At 51.3% G+C, this 16087-nt stretch overlaps 1 protein-coding gene across 4 annotated transcripts in view; it reads left to right on the forward strand.

Moving 5' to 3' along the window:
* Positions 1 to 444: 444 nt before the first annotated feature.
* The window catches only part of LOC144488677 (C-type lectin domain family 17, member A-like), a 53550-nt gene continuing 37907 nt past the window's right edge, over positions 445 to 16087 (forward strand). Inside the window, exons 1-7 of one of the 4 annotated variants that reach the window (XM_078206766.1) lie at positions 445 to 1168; positions 3755 to 3826; positions 5843 to 5929; positions 7187 to 7306; positions 8537 to 8740; positions 13852 to 13994; positions 15927 to 16033. In XM_078206766.1, the coding sequence (XP_078062892.1) occupies positions 1129 to 1168; positions 3755 to 3826; positions 5843 to 5929; positions 7187 to 7306; positions 8537 to 8740; positions 13852 to 13994; positions 15927 to 16033 (773 nt within the window). In that variant the 5' untranslated portion in view covers positions 445 to 1128. The remainder of the gene's footprint in view (positions 1169 to 3754; positions 3827 to 5842; positions 5930 to 7186; positions 7307 to 8536; positions 8741 to 13851; positions 13995 to 15926; positions 16034 to 16087) is intronic. The other 3 variants (XR_013496638.1, XM_078206768.1, XM_078206767.1) reach the window with 3 other exon arrangements.

The raw sequence follows: 16087 nt of genomic DNA on the forward strand, positions 1-16087 counted from the left end.
TCTCTCTCTCTCTCTCTGTCCCTCTGCCTCTCTCCCTCTCTGTCTCTCTGTCTGTTTAAGTTTCTCAAGGGTGAGGTTGTTGTTCGATTTTCTGGTGTTTCTCAATGTTCAAAGTCCCAGTGACCTTCCCCCAGGGGAGAGTTTCCAGCCCCTCACCCTGACCTAGGTCCAGACATCATTCTCTGAAGTTTCATTTACCCCAGGGATTCTCTACACGGTGCGATGGTCGAATCTCCTCTCTGTCCCTCTGTCCTGTCTCAAAACAACAACCTCCACATTGAAAACACCAACAACATCAAAAACAATCTGGACATTGAGGAACAAGAGGGAGGGAAAGACTGTGAGAGAGTTTAACAGCGAGAAACAGACACTGAGAGACTGTGAGAGAACTCGAGGGAGGCTGAGAGAGAGAGACCGAGTTTGAAAGGGAAACAGACACAGAGAGTGAGACAGAGACAGAAAGACAGTTTGAGAGAGAGACAGCGGGAGAGAGAGATTTTCAGAGAGGGGGAGATAGTTTGAGAGAGGGCAGAGAGAATTTCAGAGGCAGAGAGTTGGAAAGAGAGACAGCGAGAGAGATTTTTATCACAGGGGAAGTGTCATTGTGAAAAGGAGGGCAGAAATATTGGGGGAAGTTCTCGACACGAACAGCAAGCTAAAAAATTGAGCTCCAACTGAGAGAGAGAGAGAGAGAGAGAAGGTAGGACAGACAGAGAGAGAGAGAGAGAAACGGGGAGAGACAGACAAAAAGAGAGACAGAGAGAGAGAGAGAGAGATTGTGAGTCTGAGTGATGCAGAGAGAGGGAGAGAGATTGAGACTGAGAGATTGGTGCCCAGGGAGTCAAATGTACAACCAGTCTCTCACACTGATCTCAGGGGAAGTGGCATTGCGAAAAGGAACAAACCGTCACAAAGAGTTTGGAGGAAGTTTTGGTTAAATAAGCAAAATTGAGGAAAGACTGAAACACATCAGAGAGCGAGAGAATTAGACAGGAGCAGAACAGAGAGAGAGAGAGAGACAGAGACACAGAGAGAGAGAGAGAGACAGACAGAGAGAGACAGAGAGCGGCAGAGAGAAGGAGGGATCCCTGTGCACAAAGTAGGGAGCCGGACGGTGACGATATCCAAATGAAAAACGTGAGGAACAGCAGGACAGCACCCAGTGGAGGTAGGTTCCAGTCTTCAATAGCGGGAAAGAGAGGGAGAGAGACAGAGAGAGCGAGAGGGGTGGGCGGGGGGGGGGGGGGGGGGGGGGAGGGATAGAGAGAGAGGCAGAGAGAGACAGACAGAGAGAGCGAGAGAAAGGCTCTCCCTGTCCTGGGAGTGTTTGATGGGGGACAGTGTAGAGGGAGCTTTACTCCGTATCTAACCCCGTGCTGTACCTGTCCTGGGAGTGTTTGATGGGGGACAGTGTAGAGGGAGCTTTACTCTGTATCTAACCCCGTGCTGTACCTGTCCTGGGAGTGTTTGATGGGGGACAGTGTAGAGGGAGCTTTACTCTGTATCTAACCCCGTGCTGTACCTGTCCTGGGAGTGTTTGATGGGGGACAGTGTAGAGGGAGCTTTACTCTGTATCTAACCCCGTGCTGTACCTGTCCTGGGAGTGTTTGATGGGGGACAGTGTAGAGGGAGCTTTACTCTGTATCTAACCCCGTGCTGTACCTGTCCTGGGAGTGTTTGATGGGGGACAGTGTAGAGGGAGCTTTACTCTGCATCTAACCCCGTGCTGTACCTGTCCTGGGAGTGTTTGATGGGGACAGTGCAGAGGGAGCTTTACTCTGTATCTAACCCCGTGCTGTACCTGTCCTGGTAGTGTTTGATGGGGACAGGGAGCTTTACTCTGCATCTAACCCCGTGCTGTACCTGTCATGGGAGTGTTTGATGGGGGACAGTGTAGAGGGAGCTTTACTCTGTGTCTCACCCCGTGCTGTACCTGTCCTGGGAGTGTTTGACGGGGGAGAGTGGAGAGGGAGCTTTACACTGTATCTAACCCCGTGCTGTACCTGTCCTGGGAGTGTTTGATGGGGGACAGTGTAGAGGGTGCTTTACTCTGTGTCTAACCCCGTGCTGTACCTGTCCTGGGAGTGTTTGATGGGGACAGTGTAGAGGGAGCTTTACTCTGTATCTAACCCCGTGCTGTACCTGTCCTGGGAGTGTTTGATGGGGGACAGTGTAGAGGGAGCTTTACTCTGTATCTAACCCCGTGCTGTACCTGTCCTGGGAGTGTTTGATGGGGGACAGTGTAGAGGGAGGTTTACTGTGTATCTAACCCCGTGCTGTACCTGTCCTGGGAGTGTTTGATGGGGACAGTGTAGAGGGAGCTTTACTCTGTATCTAACCCCGTGCTGTACCTGTCCTGGGAGTGTTTGACGGGGGAGAGTGGAGAGGGAGATTACTCTGTATCTAACCCCGTGCTGTACCTGTCCTGGGAGTGTTTGATGGGGGACAGTGTAGAGGGAGCTTTACTCTGTATCTAACCCCGTGCTGTACCTGTCCTGGGAGTGTTTGATGGGGACAGTGGAGAGGGAGATTACTCTGTATCTAACCCCGTGCTGTACCTGTCCTGGGAGTGTTTGATGGGGACAGTGTAGAGGGAGGTTTACTGTGTATCTAACCCCGTGCTGTACCTGTCCTGGGAGTCTTTGATGGGGACAGTGGAGAGGGAGATTACTCTGTATCTAACCCCGTGCTGTACCTGTCCTGGGAGTGTTTGATGGGGGACAGTGTAGAGGGAGCTTTACTCTGTATCTAACCCCGTGCTGTACCTGTCCTGGGAGTGTTTGATGGGGACAGTGTAGAGGGAGCTTTACTCTGTATCTAACCCCGTGCTGTACCTGTCCTGGGAGTGTTTGACGGGGGAGAGTGGAGAGGGAGATTACTCTGTATCTAACCCCGTGCTGTACCTGTCCTGGGAGTGTTTGATGGGGGACAGTGTAGAGGGAGCTTTACTCTGTATCTAACCCCGTGCTGTACCTGTCCTGGGAGTGTTTGATGGGGACAGTGGAGAGGGAGATTACTCTGTATCTAACCCCGTACTGTACCTGTCCTGGGAGTGTTTGATGGGGGACAGTGTAGAGGGAGCTTAACTCTGTATCTAACCCCGTGCTGTACCTGTCCTGGGAGTGTTTGACGGGGGAGAGTGGAGAGGGAGATTACTCTGTATCTAACCCCGTGCTGTACCTGTCCTGGGAGTGTTTGATGGGGGACAGTGTAGAGGGAGCTTTACTCTGTATCTAACCCCGTGCTGTACCTGTCCTGGGGGTGTTTGATGGGGACAGGGAGCTTTACTCTGCATCTAACCCCGTGCTGTACCTGTCATGGGAGTGTTTGATGGGGGACAGTGTAGAGGGAGCTTTACTCTGTATCTAACCCCGTGCTGTACCTGTCCTGGGAGTGTTTGATGGGGACAGTGCAGAGGGAGCTTTACTCTGTGTCTCACCCCGTGCTGTACCTGTCCTGGGAGTGTTTGATGGGGGACAGTGTAGAGGGAGCTTTACTCTGTGTCTAACCCCGTGCTGTACCTGTCCTGGGAGTGTTTGACGGGGGAGAGTGGAGAGGGAGATTACTCTGTATCTAACCCCGTGCTGTACCTGTCCTGGGAGTGTTTGACGGGGGAGAGTGGAGAGGGAGATTACTCTGTATCTAACCCCGTGCTGTACCTGTCCTGGGAGTGTTTGACGGGGGAGAGTGGAGAGGGAGATTACTCTGTATCTAACACTCACATATTTGTTTGGTTCGTGTTGAATTGTTCTAGATGACTCTGAATTAACCTACTCGGAGCTGAATTTCGCTGCAGCCTCTCAGAACTCTACGATCCACACATCAGGTCAGTTACGGACATCCTGTGTCTTTCTTAAGGTCCAGATGTGTCTCACATCTGCTCCACTTTAGTCACATCTCAGTTGCGTTGTCCTTGATGCTGTCGGTCTGTTTTGATTCTTTCATTTTCCTGTTCAGTTTCACTTTAGTCAATATCACATCTGTTTCACCTCAGTTTTGTGTCTGTTACATCTCAATTACTGCTCGGTTTCCCCTCAGTTACACCTCGTCTCTGCTCGTTACACCTACGTTATGTGTCTGTTACACCTTACCAACACGCCTGTTACACCTTAATTACATGTCTAGAACAGAGAACAATACAGCACAGGAACAGGCACTTCGGCCCTCCAAGCCCGCGCCGCTCCCTGGTCCAAACTAGACCATTCTTTTGTATCCCTCCATTCCCACTCCGTTCATGTGGCTGTCGAGATAAGTCTTAAACGTTCCCAGTGTGTCCGCCTCCACCACCTTGCCCGGCAGCGCATTCCAGGCCCCCACCACCCTCTGTGTAAAATACGTCCTTCTGATATCCGTGTTAAACCTCCCCCCACTTCACCTTGAACCTATGACCCCTCGTGAACGTCACCACCGACCCGGGGAAAAGCTTCCCACCGTTCACCCTATCTATGCCTTTCATAATTTTATACACCTCTATTAAGTCTCCCCTCATCCTCCGTCTTTCCAGGGAGAACAACCCCAGTTTACCCAATCTCTCCTCATAACTAAGCCCTTCCATACCAGGCAACATCCTGGTAAACCTCCTCTGTAATCTCTCGAAAGCCTCCACGTCCTTCTGGTAGTGTGGCGACCAGAACTGGACGCAGTATTCCAAATGCGGCCGAACCAACGTTCTATACATCTGCAACATCAGACCCCAACTTTTATACTCTATGCCCTGTCCTATAAAGGCAAGCATGCCATATGCCTTCTTCACCACCTTCTCCACCTGTGACGTCACCTTCAAGGATCTGTGGACTTGCACACCCAGGTCCCTCTGCGTATCTACACCCTTTATGGTTCTGCCATTTATCGTATCGCTCCTCCCGACATTATTTCTACCAAAATGCATCACTTCACATTGATCTGGATTGAACTCCATCTGCCATTTCTTTGCCCAAATTTCCAGCCTATCTATATCCTTCTGTTGCTTCTGACAATGCTCCTCACTATCTGCAAGTCCTGCCAGTTTTGTGTCGTCCGCAAACTTACTGATCACCCCAGTTACACCTTCTTCCAGGTCGTTTATATAAATCACAAACAGCAGAGGTCCCAATACAGAGCCCTGCGGAACACCACTAGTCACAGGCCTCCAGCCGGAAAAAGACCCTTCCACTACCACCCTCTGTCTCCTGTGGACCAAGCCAGTTCTCCGCCCATCTAGCCGCCTCCCCCTTTATCCCATGAGACCCAACCCTTTTCACCAGCCTACCATGCGGGACTTTGTCAAACGCTTTACTAAAGTCCATATAGACGACATCCACGGCCCTTCCCTCGTCAACCATTCTGGTCACTTCTTCAAAAAACTCCACCAGGTTAGTGAGGCATGACCTCCCTTGTACACCTTATTTCCGTGCCTGTTACACCTACTTTACTTGTGTATTACAGCTTAGTTATATGTCTCGTACAAATTAGATACATCTATTTTGCAGCTTAGTTGTGTGTCTGTTACACCTCAGTTACATGTCTGTTACACCTTTGCATCGTAGCGACGTGCTGGTTACAGCTCAGTCTCCAGATCTACTTGTTATCTGTTAGACTGGGTGTCGGGGAGAGTTAGGTCTTTACTAAGAGGCAGTTCCGTGCTAAGTGTGCGTTGCTGGGGAAGGAAGGGTTTACGATGCACCGGGTTACGTTGCGGTTACGTCTCAGTGTGTGTGTGTGTGTGTGGCTGATTCTCAGGGGGGTGTGTGTGCGTCGAGGCTGTGTCGTTATCCTCTGGGTCACCCTCCGTCACACGTACTTCCCGGAGACCCTTCGCGTCCCTCGCACCGTCTCACGCTCTCTCCCCCTCCGTCTCTCGCAGCCGAACCGGAGACAACTTACGCTCAAATCGCAGTCAGATCGCAGAGCGCCCAACCGAACGCAGGGTCAGAGGTCGCCCCGGGCAAAGGTCAGTCACACTTGGGGTCAGAGGTCACGGTGGTTCAGGGCAGCGAGGGGGAAGGGGGGATTCACTCTGACACCCGTGTCGAGAGTGACAGAGAGATAACCCAGATGTCCTCAAAAATTGGCACGGGCGGCACAGAGACACAGTGGGTTAGCACTGCTGCCTCACAGCGCCAGGGACCCGGGTTCGATTCCCGGCTTGGGTCGCTGTCTGTGCGGAGTCTGCACATTCTCCCCGTGTCTGCGTGGGTTTCCTCCGGGTGCTCCGGTTTCCTCCCACAGACCGAAAGATGTATATTGTCCGTGCTAAATTCTCCCTCAGTGTACCCAAACAGGCACTGGAGTTTGACAATGAGAGGATTTTCACAGCAACTTCATTGCAGTGTTAATGCCAGCCGACCTGTGACTAATAAATAAACTTTAAAACATTAATCAGTTACACCCGATCTATCTGTGTCACCTCCACCAAACCCCTACTCCCCTCCCGATCTCTGTAAGCTCCTCCAGCCCCCTGCACCCCTCCCTATCTAAGTAACCTCCTCCAGCCCCCTGCATCCCTCCCAATCGAAGTAACCTCTTCCAATCCTACACCCCTCCCTATCTCAGTAACCTCCTCCAGCCCCTACACCCCTCCCTATCTCTGTAACCTCCTCCAGCCCCTACACCCCTCCCTATCTCAATAACCTCCTCCAGCCCCTACACCGCTCCCGATCTCTGTAACCTCCTCCAGCCCCCTACACCCCTCCCTATCTCTGTAACCTCCTCCAGCCCCTACACCTCTCCCTATCTCTGTAACCTCCTCCGGCCCCTACACCCCTCCCTATCTCTGTAACCTCCTCCAGCCCCCTACACCCCTCCCTATCTCTGTAACCTCCTCCAGCCCCTACACCCCCTCCCTATCTCTGTAACCTCCTCCAGCCCCCGACACCCCTCCCTATCTCTGTAACCTCCACCAGCCCCGACACCCCTCCCTATCTCTGTAACCTCCTCCAGCCCCCGACACCCCCTCCCTATCTCTGTAACCTCCTCCAGCCCCAGACATCCTCTCCCTATCTCTGTAACCTCCTCCTGTCCCTATACCCCTCCCTATCTCTGTAACCTCCTCCAGCCCCGACACCGCTCCCTATCTCTGTAGCCTCCTCCAGCCCCTACAATCGGGTGAGGTGTGTTGTTTATCTCTCTGAGCGATGGGAAGATGTCACCATCGCCAGTCCCGTAACGTTACACAAGGTTCCCGACCTTCTCAACTTCTCTGTTCCAGATCAAAGACAACAGGAAACAGCTGGAGGAACCAACTCAAAAAAATCCAGATGTCTCGGACTGGTCGCACTCCTCATCATAATCTCGCTTTTCGCAATAATCATCGGATTAACCGTATATGGTACATCGATAAATAACACCCTGTAACACTCTGATATATCCCACACCCCTCACTGTAACACTCTGATATATCCCACACCCCTCACTGTAACACTCTGATATATCCCACACCCCTCACTGTAACACTCTGATATACCCCACACCCCTCACTGTAACACTCTGATATATCCCACACCCCTCACTGTAACACTCTGATATATCCCACACCCCTCACTGTAACACTCTGATATATCCCACACCCCTCACTGTAACACTCTGATATACCCCACACCCCTCACTGTAACACTCTGATATATCCCACACCCCTCACTGTAACACTCTGATATACCCCACACCCCTCACTGTAACACTCTGATATATCCCACACCCCTCACTGTAACACTCTGATATATCCCACACCCCTCACTGTAACACTCTGATATATCCCACACCCCTCACTGTAACACTCTGATATATCCCACACCCCTCACTGTAACACTCTGATATATCCCACACCCCTCACTGTAACACTCTGATATACCCCACACCCCTCACTGTAACACTCTGATGTATCCCACACCCCTCACTGTAACACTCTTATATATCCCACACCCCTCACTGTAACACTCTGATATATCCCACACCCCTCACTGTAACACTCTGATATATCCCACACCCCTCACTGTAACACTCTGATATATCCCACACCCCTCACTGTAACACTCTGATATATCCCACACCCCTCACTGTAACACTCTGATATACCCCACACCCCTCACTGTAACACTCTGATGTATCCCACACCCCTCACTGTAACACTCTTATATATCCCACACCCCTCACTGTAACACTCTGATATATCCCACACCCCTCACTGTAACACTCTGATATATCCCACACCCCTCACTGTAACACTCTGATATATCCCACACCCCTCACTGTAACACTCTGATATATCCCACACCCCTCACTGTAACACTCTGATATACCCCACGCCCCTCACTGTAACACTCTGATATATCCCACACCCCTCACTGTAACACTCTGATATATCTCACACCCCTCACTGTAACACTCTGATATATCCCACACCCCTCACTGTAACACTCTGATATATCTCACACCCCTCACTGTAACACTCTGATATATCCCACACCCCTCACTGTAACACTCTGATATATCTCACACCCCTCACTGTAACACTCTGATATATCCACTCTCTCTCTTCTCACTGTCTCTCTCGCTCTCTCAGTCCTACAGTTGACGCAGGATTTTTCTGAGGCTAAAAAGGAACAACGCACCCTGCGGGAACGAGGCGATTGGCTGAACGCGTCCTTGGCTAACTCCGTGCGGAACTTGACGGAGATGAGTGGAAGGTTCCAGAACATATCCGAGACTCTTTCGCAGAGCAGGCAGAAAGCAATCTCTCTCTGCGCCACCCTCCGAAACATGTCAGGTGAGTCGGAGCTAAAAACTCCATTCCTCCCAACCCCCCTCCTGACCCTTTATCCCCTTCCTGAATTCCTGATGTCCCGTTCTCCCCACATCCTCCCCCGGTGATGTTACGGACGGAAGGTTTTTGCCTTATAAATATAATTGATGTGATTCATCTCCCTGGAGATTAGGGTGCTTCCAGTTTGAGTTCCTCCTTTATATCATAGAATCTATCGAGGCCTATAAGATAATGAAGGGGCTGGATAGGGTAGAGATGGAGAGATTCTTTCCACTTAGAAAGGAAACTAGAACTAGAGGGGCACAGCCTCAAAATAAAGGGGGGGTCAGTTTAGGACAGAGTTGAGGAGGAACTTCTTCTCTCAGAGGGTGGTGAATCTCTGGACTTCTCTGCCCACTGAAGTGGTGGAGGCTACCTCGTTGAATATGTTTAAATCACGGAGAGATGGATTCCTGATCGGTAAGGGAATTAGGGGTTATAGGGATCAGGCGGGTGAGTGGAACTGATCCACTTCAGATCAGCCATGATCTTGTTGAATGGTGGGGCAGGCTCGAGGGGCCAGATGGCCGACTCCTGCTCCTATTTCTTATGTTCTTCAGGAGCAAATTAGCATGGTCAATCCACCTAATGTTCACATTATTGGACACTAAGGGGGCAATTTACCTTGTCCAATCCACCCAGCCTGCTCATCTTTGGATACTAAGGGTCAATTTAGCATGGCAAATCCACCTAACCTGCACATCTTTGGACACTAAGTTGCAATTTAGCATGGCCAATCCACCTAACCTACACATCATTGGACACTAAGGGGCAATTTAGCATGGCCAATCCACCCAGCCTGCTCATCTTTGGACACTAAGGGGCAATTTAGCATGGCCAATCCACCTAACCTACACATCATTGGACACTAAGGGGCAATTTAGCATGGCCAATCCACCCAGCCTGCTCATCTTTGGACACTAAGTTGCAATTTAGCATAGCCAATCCACCTAACCTACACATCTTTGGACACTAAGGGGCAATTTAGCATGGCCAATCCACCTAACCTGTACATCTTTGGACACTAAGTTGCAATTTAGCATAGCCAATCCACCTAACCTACACATCTTTGGACACTAAGGGGCAATTTAGCATGGCCAATCCACCTAACCTGCACATCTTTGGACACTAAGGGGCAATTTAGCATGGCCAATCCACCTAACCTGCACATCTTTGGACACTAAGGGTCAATTTAGCATGGCCAATCCACCTAACCTACACATCTTTGGACACTAAGGGACAATTTAGCATGGCCAATCCACCTAACCTGCACATCTTTGGACACTAAGGGACAATTTAGCATGGCCAATCCACCTAACCTACACATCTTTGGACACTAAGGGACAATTTAGCATGGCCAATCCACCTAACCTACACATCTTTGGACACTAAGGGGCAATTTAGCATGGCCAATCCACCTTTCCTACACATCTTTGGACACTAAGTTGCAATTTAGCATGGCCAATCCACCGAACCTACACATCTTTGGACACTAAGGGGCAATTTAGCATGGCCAATCCACCTAACCTACACATCTTTGGTCACTAAGTTGCAATTTAGCATGGCCAATCCACCTAACCTACACATCTTTGGTCACTAAGTTGCAATTTAGCATGGCCAATCCACCTAACCTACACATCTTTGGTCACTAAGTTGCAATTTAGCATGGCCAATCCACCTAACCTGCACATCTTTGGACACTAAGGGACAATTTAGCATGGCCAATCCACCTAACCTACACATCTTTGGACACTAAGGGACAATTTAGCATGGCCAATCCACCTAACCTACACATCTTTGGACACTAAGGGGCAATTTAGCATGGCCAATCCACCTTTCCTACACATCTTTGGACACTAAGTTGCAATTTAGCATGGCCAATCCACCGAACCTACACATCTTTGGACACTAAGGGGCAATTTAGCATGGCCAATCCACCTAACCTACACATCTTTGGTCACTAAGTTGCAATTTAGCATGGCCAATCCACCTAACCTACACATCTTTGGTCACTAAGTTGCAATTTAGCATGGCCAATCCACTGACCCCGCACATCTTTCGGACACGTTGGAGGAAACGTGAGCACCCGGAGGAACCCCACGTAGACACGGGGAGAACGTGCAAACTCCGCACAGACAGTGTCCCAAGCCGGGAATCGAACCCGAGTCCCTGGCACAGTGAGGCCACAGTGCTAACCCGCCGTGCCGCCCTTGCGATTTTGGACATGTTCCAGTCATCCTTTAAACATCCCACAGGAATCCTGAAACAGGATGAACTCAGAGGGTTAGTTTATTCGTGGACTCTCCTGCTCTGTTTATAGAACCAAAGAAGGTGGTGCACAGCGGGAGATGGAGGGGCTGAGGGCTGGGTTGGTGGAGGAGGGAATGGGAAGGGTGAGAGACACGGGGAGAAGGCCACACAGTGAAAAGATTTACTGTGTGACTCCATTCCAATCTCCTGCATCAAAAGTCGAATGGTATAAGCCCTCACAAAGCTCGGCAGGCTGAAGACTGATGCTGGATAATTGACTCTTCCTGTAGAGGTGGCGGCCACAGTGGGGGTAAGCACACAGAGATGCTTCAATCTCTCAGGCGATGGTGTATGAGGTACGCGCGGATGACTCAGTCGGCAGGCGTGAGCTCCAGCAGTTGGCCGGCTTGATGAGGGTGGGAGTTGTTGCTGCTGCCACTGGATTGATGGCGGACAGCGCAGGCCATTGCCTGGAGTAGTCTTCCTGTTGAGAGATCAGGCAGTAACCGCCGGAATTCTGTTCCAACGGACGATAGTGCGATGGAGATTGGTGCGGCGGGGGGGGGGGGGAGCGGGAGGGCATGGGACACACCCCCTCAATGTTGGCCACGGGATGACCGGAATAGAGTCATAGAGTCATCGAGGTTTGCAGCACGGAAACAGGCCCTTCGGCCCAACTTGTCCCTGCCACCCTTTTTTTAAACCCCTCAGCTAGTCCCAATTGCCCGCATTTGGCCCATATCCCTCCATACCCATGTAACTGTCTAATGCTTTTTAAAAGACAAAATTGTACCCGCCTCTACTACTACCTCTGGCAGCTCGTTCCAGACACTCACCACCCTCTGTGTGAGAAAATTGCCCCTTTGGACCATTTTGTATCTCTCCCTTCTCAACTTAAACCTCTGCCCTCTAGTTTTAGACTCCCCTACCTTTGGGAAAAGATATTGACTATCCAGCTGATCTGTGCCCCTCATTATTTTATAGACCTCTCGAAGATCACCCCTCAGCCTCCTACGGTCCAAAGAAAAAAGTCCCAGTCTATCCAGCCTCTCCTTATAACTCAAACCATCGAGTCCCAGTAGCATCCTCGTAAATCTTTTCTGCACTCTTTCGAGTTTAATGATATCCTTTCTATAATAGGGTGACCGGAACTGTACACAGTATTCCAAGTGTGGCCTTACCAATGTCTTGTACAACTTCAACAAGACGTCCCAACTCCTGTGTTCAATGTTCTGACCGATGAAACCAAGCGTGCCGAATGCCTTCTTCACCACTCTGTCCACCTGTGAGTCCGCTTTCAAGGGGCTATGAACATGTACCCTTAGATCTCTTTGTTCTATAACCGCTGCCACCAACTTGATGGTGGACATCGCAGGCCATTAGCCTGGAGTTGTGTTCCCATTGGGAGGACAGACAGTAACTCCGTTATTCTGTTCAACGGATGATATTCTGATGGAGCTTGTTGGGGCGGGACGCAGGCGGGGGTGGGGAGGGGGGGCGGGGGGTGGCGAGGTCATGGGAGATACCTCATCAATGTTGGCCACGGGATGATCGGAATCTCGAGGATTAATCAGAGTCTGGATTCCTCTTGTACTTCCGATACGAGTAAGAGGCTTGAGAGGGGCTGAATAGCCTCCTCCTGTTCCTGTGTAACAGGCTGGAGAGAGAGGGGCTGAATGGCCTCCTCCTGTTCCTGTGTAACAGGCTGGAGAGAGAGAGGGGCTGAATGACCTCCTCCTGTTCCTGTGGAACAGGCTGGAGAGAGAGGGGCTGAATGGCCTCCTCCTGTTCCTGTGTAACAGGCTGGAGAGAGAGAGGGGCTGAATGACCTCCTCCTGTTCCTGTGGAACAGGCTGGAGAGAGAGGGGCTGAATGGCCTCCTCCTGTTCCTGTGTAACAGGCTGGAGAGAGAGGGGCTGAATGGCCTCCTCCTGTTCCTGTGTAACAGGCTGGAGAGAGAGGGGCTGAATGGGCCTCCTCCTGTTCCTGTGTAACAGGCTGGAGAGAGAGGGGCTGAATGGGCCTCCTCCTGTTCCTGTGTCACAGGCTGGAGAGAGAGAGGGGCTGAATGGCCTCCTCCCGTTCCTGTGTAACAGGCTGGAGAGAGAGGGGCTGAATGGGCCTCCTCCTGTTCCTGTGTAACAGGCTGGAGAGAGAGAGGGGCTGAATGGCCTCCTCCTGTTCCTGTGTAACAGGCTGGAGAGAGAGAGGGGCTGAATGGCCTCCTCCTGTTCCTGTGTAACAGGCTGGAGAGAGAGAGGGGCTGAATGGCCTCCTCCTGTTCCTGTGTAACAGGCTGGAGAGAGAGAGGGGCTGAATGGCCTCCTCCTGTTCCTCTGTAACAGGCTGGAGAGAGAGAGGGGCTGAATGGCCTCCTCCTGTTCCCGTGTAACAGGCTGGAGAGAGAAAGGGGCTGAATGGCCTCCTCCTGTTCCTGTGTAACAGGCTGGAGAGAGAGAGGGGCTGAATGGCCTCCTCCTGTTCCTGTGTAACAGGCTTTAGAGAGAGAGGGGCTGAATGGCCTCCTCATGTTCCTGTGTAACAGGCTGGAGAGAGAGAGGGGCTGAATGGCCTCCTCCTGTTCCTGTGTAACAGGCTGGAGAGAGAGAGGGGCTGAATGGCCTCCTCCTGTTCCTGTGTAACAGGCTGGAGAGAGAGGGGCTGAATGGCCTCCTCCTGTTCCTGTGTAACAGGCTGGACAGAGAGGGGCTGAATGGCCACCTCCTGTTCCTGTGTAACAGGCTGGAGAGAGAGGGGCTGAATGGCCTTCTCCTGCTCCGAATTTTTAATGTATTTCACCGAATGAATTCTTTATTATTTCTCAGATTCTCTCTGTCCGAGTGGCTGGAAACTTCACAATCACAGCTGCTACAGATTCTCCATAGCCACTGAGAACTGGGACACGGCAAAGCGAGAATGTGAATCCCTAAACTCACACCTCCTCATCATCAATACAGACCAGGAACAGGTGAGAATGACAGCAACACCTGTCAGAATGTGTTCGAGAGAAAATATCCCCCTGCACTGTCCCCCCATCAAACACTCCCAGGACAGGTACAGCACGGGGTTAGATACAGAGTAAAGCTCCCTCTACACTGTCCCCCATCAAACACTCCCAGGACAGGTACAGCACGGGGTTAGATACAGAGTAAAGCTCCCTCTACACTGTCCCCCCATCAAACACTCCCAGGACAGGTACAGCACGGGGTTAGATACAGAGTAAAGCTCCCTCTACACTGTCCCCCCATCAAACACTCCCAGGACAGGGACAGCACGGGGTTAGATACAGAGTAAAGCTCCCTCTGCACTGTCCCCATCAAACACTCCCAGGACAGGTACAGCACGGGGTTAGATACAGAGTAAAGCTCCCTCTGCACTGTCCCCCCATCAAACACTCCCAGGACAGGTACAGCACGGGGTTAGATACAGAGTAAAGCTCCCTCTACACTGTCCCCATCAAACACTCCCAGGACAGGTACAGCACGGGGTTAGATACAGAGTAAAGCTCCCTCTACACTGTCCCCCATCAAACACTCCCAGGACAGGTACAGCACGGGGTTAGATACAGAGTAAAGCTCCCTCTACACTGTCCCCATCAAACACTCCCAGGACAGGTACAGCACGGGGTTAGATACAGAGTAAAGCTCCCTCTACACTGTCCCCCATCAAACACTCCCAGGACAGGTACAGCACGGGGTTAGATACAGAGTAAAGCTCCCTCTACACTGTCCCCATCAAACACTCCCAGGACAGGTACAGCACGGGGTTAGATACAGAGTAAAGCTCCCTCTACACTGTCCCCCATCAAACACTCCCAGGACAGGTACAGCACGGGGTTAGATACAGAGTAAAGCTCCCTCTACACTGTCCCACATCAAACACTCCCAGGACAGGTACAGCAAGGGGTGAGATACAGAGTAAAGCTCCCTCTACACTGTCCCCCATCAAACACTCCCAGGACAGGTACAGCACGGGGTTAGATGCAGAGTAAAGCTCCCTCTACACTGTCCCCCATCAAACACTCCCAGGACAGGTACAGCACGGGGTTAGATACAGAGTAAAGCTCCCTCTACACTGTCCCCCATCAAACACTCCCAGGACAGGTACAGCACGGGGTTAGATACAGAGTAAAGCTCCCTCTACACTGTCCCCCATCAAACACTCCCAGGACAGGTACAGCACGGGGTTAGGTACAGAGTAAAGCTCCCTCTACACTGTCCCGATCAAACACTCCCAGGACAGATCAAGCACGGGGTTAGATACAGAGTAAAGCTCCCTCTACACTGACCCTGTTCAAACACTCCCAGGGCAGGTACAGCACGGGGTTAGATACAGAGTAAAGCTCCCTCTGCACTGTCACCATCAAACACTCCCAGGACAGGTACAGCACGGGGTTAGATACAGAGTAAAGCTCCCTCTACACTGCCCCCATCAAACACTCCCAGGACAGGTACAGCACGGGGTTAGATACAGAGTAAAGCTCCCTCTACACTGTCCCCCATCAAACACTCCCAGGGCAGGTAAAGCACGGGGTTAGATACAGAGTAAAGCTCCCTCTACACTGTCCCCCATCAAACACTCCCAGGACAGGTACAGCACGGGGTTAGATACAGAGTAAAGCTCCCTCTACACTGTCCCCCATCAAACACTCCCAGGACAGGTACAGCACGGAGTTAGATACAGAGTAAAGCTCCCTCTACACTGTCCCCCATCAAACACTCCCAGGACAGGTACAGCACGGGGTTAGATACAGAGTAAAGCTCCCTCTACACTGTCCCCCATCAAACACTCCCAGGACAGGTACAGCACGGGGTTAGATACAGAGTAAACACAGAGATAAGGAGCTGTGTGTGTGAGTTGAGACAGTGACAGTAACTCCACAAACTTGTTTCTTCTCTAGAATTTTGTAATCCAATCCATGCCGGAAAAGAATCAGCAGTATCTGATTGGACTCACAGATCGAGAGAGAGAAGGAAACTGGGAATGGGTGGATGGGACCCCAGTGAGGTGAGTCCCAGCATCGGATCCGGAGAGAGCGGGGCAGTGGGATTAGTTTGGGGA

The sequence above is a fragment of the Mustelus asterias genome, unplaced genomic scaffold (assembly GCF_964213995.1).
Source record: "Mustelus asterias unplaced genomic scaffold, sMusAst1.hap1.1 HAP1_SCAFFOLD_1763, whole genome shotgun sequence".
In the NCBI taxonomy this organism is placed as follows: domain Eukaryota; kingdom Metazoa; phylum Chordata; class Chondrichthyes; order Carcharhiniformes; family Triakidae; genus Mustelus; species Mustelus asterias.